This window comes from Leucoraja erinacea, unplaced genomic scaffold, assembly GCF_028641065.1.
Source record: "Leucoraja erinacea ecotype New England unplaced genomic scaffold, Leri_hhj_1 Leri_1668S, whole genome shotgun sequence".
NCBI lineage: Eukaryota > Metazoa > Chordata > Chondrichthyes > Rajiformes > Rajidae > Leucoraja > Leucoraja erinaceus.
This window is the reverse complement of record NW_026575966.1, coordinates 1-5000: the sequence shown is the minus strand read 5'-3', so window position 1 is coordinate 5000 and position 5000 is coordinate 1. Positions and strand designations below refer to the sequence as shown.

The 5000-nt window shown below is 47.8% G+C and overlaps 1 protein-coding gene across 1 annotated transcript; it reads right to left on the bottom strand.

The window, feature by feature from the left end:
• Positions 1-891: 891 nt before the first annotated feature.
• On the bottom strand, positions 892-2280 carry LOC129716091 (octapeptide-repeat protein T2-like; the record flags this gene model as incomplete). Its single annotated transcript, XM_055665978.1, has 2 exons — positions 892-957; positions 1474-2280. Coding segments are annotated over 2 exons (873 nt in total), but the record flags the coding sequence as incomplete, so codon positions are not given.
• Positions 2281-5000: the final 2720 nt, after the last annotated feature.

Below are 5000 nucleotides of genomic sequence, written 5' to 3'. Positions count from 1 at the left end.
TTTCTCTTCTTTCTTCTTTCCTCCCTCTTTTTCCTCCCCTCTCCTCTCCTCTTCCTCTCCTTTCCTCTTTTCCTTCTTTCTCCTTTTTCTCTCTTCCTCTCTCCTCCTCCCTTTTCTTTCTCCTCTTCTTTTTTTCTCCTTTTCTTTCCTCTCTTCTTTCTTTTTTCTTCCTCCCCTCTCTTCCCTCTCCTTTTCTCCTCCCTCTTCCCTCCCCTTCTCTTTCTCTCTCTCTCTCTCTCTCTCTCTCTCTCTTTCTTTCTTTCTTTCTCCCTCCCTTTTTGGTGTGTTTTTCCCTCTCTCCCTTTTTTGGTGTTTGTGGTGCTGCTTCTTTCTTCCTCTCTTTTTCTTCTCTTCTTCTCTCCCCTCCCTTCCTTTCTTCCTCTTTTCTTCTCCCTTTTCTCCTCTCCTCTCCTCTCCTCCTCTTCTTCTTTCTCTTTCTCTCTTTCCTCTCTTCTTCCTCTTTCTCCTTTTTCCTCCCTTTTCTTTCTCTCCTCCCTCCTTCCTTTTCTTTTTCCTTCCCATTCTTCTTCCTCCTTCTCCTTTCCTCTTTTCTCTTTCTCCTCTCCCTTCCCCCTTTCTCTTCTTCCTTCTCCCTTCTCTCTTCCCTCCTCTCTCTCTTCTTTCTCTTCTTTCCTCCTCTTCTCTTCTCTTTCTTTCTCTCTCTCTTCCTTTTTTCTCTCTCTTTTCCTTCTTCTCTCTCTTTTTCTCCTCCTCCCCCTTCTCTTTCTCCTCTCCTCCTCTTCTCCCTCTCCTTCTCCTCTTTCTTTCCTTCTCTCTTCTCTCTCTCTCTTCTCTTTCTTTCTCTTTCTCTCCTTCTCTCTCTCCCCTTCTTCCCTTCTTTCCTCTCTCCTCTTCCTTTTCCTTCCCCCTTTTCTCTTTCCCCCTTTTTTCTCTTCTCCTTTTTTCCCTTTTCTTTCTTTTCCTTCTCTTCTTTTTCCTTTCTCTTCCCCCCCCTTCCTTCTCTTCTTCCTCCTTCCTCTTTCCCCCTCTTTTTTCCTCTCTCCCTCCTCCTTTCTTCTCCTCTTTTTTCTCCTCCCCTCTTTTCTCCCTTTTTCCTCCCTTCCTTCTTTCCTTCTCCTCTCTTTTCTCCCCTTTCTTTTCTCCCTTCTCTTCCTTCTCCCTCTTTTCTTTCCTTTCCCTTTCCCTTTTCTTCTTTTCCCCTTCCCTTTCTCCTCCCTCTCTTCTCTTTTTCTCCCCTTCCTTTCTCTCTCCCCTCTCTTCTTTCTTCCCTCTTCTCTCCTCCCCTCTTCCTTCCCTCTCTTCTTCTCTCCCCTCTTTTCTTTCTCTCTTCCCTCTTCTCCCTCCCTTCTCTCTCTTTCTCTTCTTTCTTCTCTTTTCCCTTCTTCTCTCCCTCTTCTCCCTCCTTCTCTCTCTCTCTCCTCTTTTTCCCCTTTTCTCTCCTTCTCTTTCTTCCCCTTTCTCTTTCTTTTTTCTTTCCCTCTTCCTTTCTTCTTTCTCTCCTTTCTCTTTCTCCTTTTTCCCCCTTTCTTTTCTCTTTTCTTTTTCTCCCTCCTTTCCCTTCCTCTCTTCCTCCTTTTTCTCTTTTCTCCCTCTTCTCTCCCTTCCTTTCCCTCTTTTTCTCTTTTTTCCTCCTTCCCTCTCCCTCCCCCTCCCTCCTCTTCCTTCTCTCTCTCTCCCTTCCCCTTCCCCTTCTTCTCTCTCTCTCTCTTCCTCTCTCTCCTCCTCTCTCCTCTCTTCTCTTCCCTCTCTCTCCCTTCTCTTTTCTTTCTCCTCCTCTCCTCTCTCTTCTCTCTCCCTTCTTCCTCTCTCTCCTCCTCTTTCTCCTTCTCTCCTTTTCTCTCTCTCTTTTCTCTCTCTCTCTCTCTTCTCTTCCTTCCTCTCTCTCTTTCTCTTTTTTTCTCTCTCTCTCTCCCTTTTCTCTCTCTCTCTCTCTCTCTCTCTCTCTTTCTCTCTCTCTCTCTCTCTCTCTCTCTCTCTCTCTTCCTCTTTTCCCTCTTTTCCTCTTCTCCTCTCTCCTCTTCCCTCTTTCTCTCTTCTCTTCTCTCTTTTTTTCTTTCCCTCTCTTCCTCTCCCCCTCTTCTCTCTTTTTTCTTCCTCCCTCCTCTCCTCTCTTCTCTTCCTCTCTCTTTTTTCTTCTTCTCCTTCTCCTTCCTCTCTCCCTTTTCTCTCTCCCTCCCCTCTCCTCTTTCTTTCCTCCTTCCTCTCTTCTTCTCCCTCTTCTCTCTTTCCTCCTTCTCTTCTCCTCTCTTTTCTCTCCTCTCCTTCTTTTTTTCTCTCTCTCTTTCTTCTCTTTCTCTCCTTCTCTCTCTCCTCCCTTCTCTCTTCTTTCCCCCCTTTCTCTCTTCTTTCCCTCCTTCCTCTCCTCCTCTTCCCCTCCCTTTCTCTTCTCCCCTCCTCTCTCTCTTCTTCTCCTCTCCCTCTTTCCTCTTCTCTCTCTCTCTTTCCCTCTCTCCCTCTCTCTCCCCCTTTCTCCTTCACCCTCTCTTTCTCTCCCTCTCCCTTCCTCCCTCTCTCCCTCTTCCCCTCTCTTTCTTCTCTCTCTCTCCTCCTCTCTCCCCCCCCCCCACTCTCTCTCCCCTCTTCCTCCCTTCTCCTCTCTCCTCCCTCTCTTTCTCTCTTCTCTCTCTCTCTCCCTCTTCCTCCCTCCCCCTTCTCTCTTCCTCTCCCTTCTCTTTTTCCTCTCCCTCTTCATTCTCTCTTCTCCCTCTCTCTCTTCCCCTTCTCTCCCTTCTCCCTCCTCCTCCCTCCTTCCTCTCTCCTCTTTTCCCTTTCCTTCTTTTTCCCTTCCCTCTCTCTTCCTCTCCCTCACCCCCCCCCTCCTTCTCTCTCTTCTCTTCTCTTTTTCTTCTTCCCCCCCTTTCTTCTCCTCTTCCCTTCCGCTCTCTCTCCTTCTCTCTCTCCACTCCTTCCCCCCTCTCTTCCTTCTTTCTACTCTCTCCCTAAACCCTGCTTTCTCTCTTGATTCTCCTCTCCCTTTCTTCCTCTCTCTCACCATCTATCTACATTCTTTTCCCCACTCATCTCCCGTTTTTTCCCTCCATCTATCTTTTATCTATCTTACCCTCCTTCTCCCTTTGCCCCCTCTCTGCTTCATCTATCTCTCTCTAAAACCTTTCTATGCTCATTTCTCTCTACCCTATTTTCCTTCCCCTCTATATCTATGCTAGTTCCCATATACTATTAATATCCTACATCCCCATCTCATTAGTAAACCCATCTCAATGCCCTATCTGTCCTTAGTCTTCTCGACCAATCTTTCTCTACCTAGTCCCGCTCAGTCTCCCCCTTCTCTTTCTCACTCCCCCTTCACCCCACCGCCTAACATCTTTCCGTCGTTTCTCTAGTCCCCCTCTTCCTCGATTAGGAGTCGCACGCCTTACTAAATCCCCTTCCTCTATCACTATTGCTCCTCACTATCAAGACATCGCTCATCAATCCTGCCTCGACCTTCTGAATTTCGCCTCGCCAACCTGCCCCTACTCCATATCTATCTGCTTTTATGGCAGCAGTAGAAGGCTTCTTCGCAGATGTTAAAGCCTAGTGCCATGGCGAGAATTGCCTTGCTGATGTCGGCACCTAGGTCGGAGGAGGTGGGCGTGGCCAGGGCATACCCTCTAGTTGGGCCGAAGGGGCCCACTTCACTCTCTCCCTCTCTAGCCAGAACCTGTGTGCCTACATAGTCTGAGCAGGCAGACCAACAAGTTCTCCATCACTCTCTGTCCCTCCCTGTTCTTCTCATCGTCCCGCTATCCCCCTTTTACCATCCTAACAATTACTTCCTCATTCGTTTGTCTTCGCAACTTCTATCCCATTTCTAGGCGAAACTCGATAGCAACCTCTTCTCCTTGCACTCTCTTACCCTCCAGTCTTCATGGCTGCCACGAACTATCACGGGGGTCATTTGACAATGAACTAAAAACCTCCCCCACCGCACTGTCCATCATTGCCCTACTGAAAACCTGGGACTTAGTTCCCCAGCATGTCGGAACAACTCGTGCTCTCCAGCGAGCCTTTGACATTTGAAGTCACTCCCGGTTCATTCACTTAAGGGCTTTCTATAACCACAGACCCTGTCTCACCGCCCAGCTTCAGCCAGTATTCAGGGAGCCTTCGTCGACTCTTTTTTCCACTGTGAAAGTCCTGGCCCATCAAAACATCAGGAGGATGCGCATTGAAAAATAGAAACATAGAAATTAGGTGCAGGAGTAGAGGCCATTCGGCCCTTCGAGCCTGCACCATTCGCCATTCAATATGATCATGGCTGATCATCCAACTCAGTATCCCATCCCTGCCTTCTCTCCATACCCCCTGATCCCTTTCCCCCACAAGGGCCACATCTAACTCCCTCTTAAATATAGCCAATGAACTGTGTGTGTGGCCTCTGACTACCCTCTGTGGCAGAGAGTCCACAGATTCACAACTCTGTGGTGGAAAAAAAGTTCTTCTTCATCGCGGTTAATAAAGGGGATTTCCCCTTTTTCCTTAGGCTGTGAACCCTGTCATGGACTTCCCCAACATCGGGAAAACTCTTCCTGCATTAGCCTGTTCCTTCCCCTTAAGAATTTTGTGAAGTTTCTATTAAGAATCCCTCCCACTCAATCTTCTAAATGCTAGCGAGTACAAGCCGAGTCTATCCAGTCTTTCTTCATATGAAAGTCCCGACATCCCAGGAATCAGTCTGGTGAACCTTCTCTGTACTCCCTCTATGGCAAGAATGTCTTCCTCAGATTAGGAGACCAAAACTGTACACAATTTTACTCAAGGGTTGGTTCACTTCAAGACCCGTACAAATGCTCTTTTTTTCCCCTTTTTTAAATCTTCCCCCTGAAAGTCCCCCCCTTTTTCCCTTTCTGCATCCCTGTCCCTTACACCCCTTTCGATCTTTTTCCCGCTCTTTTTTAGTCTCCTCTCCTTCATTCCCTTTCTCTTCCTCTTCTTCTTTCCCCCTCCTCCCTACTTTTTTTTTTACCAAGACACCAGGTATAGGCTGCATATCCCCTTCCCAATCAGCCACCATTACTAATAGATATGCTTTCCCG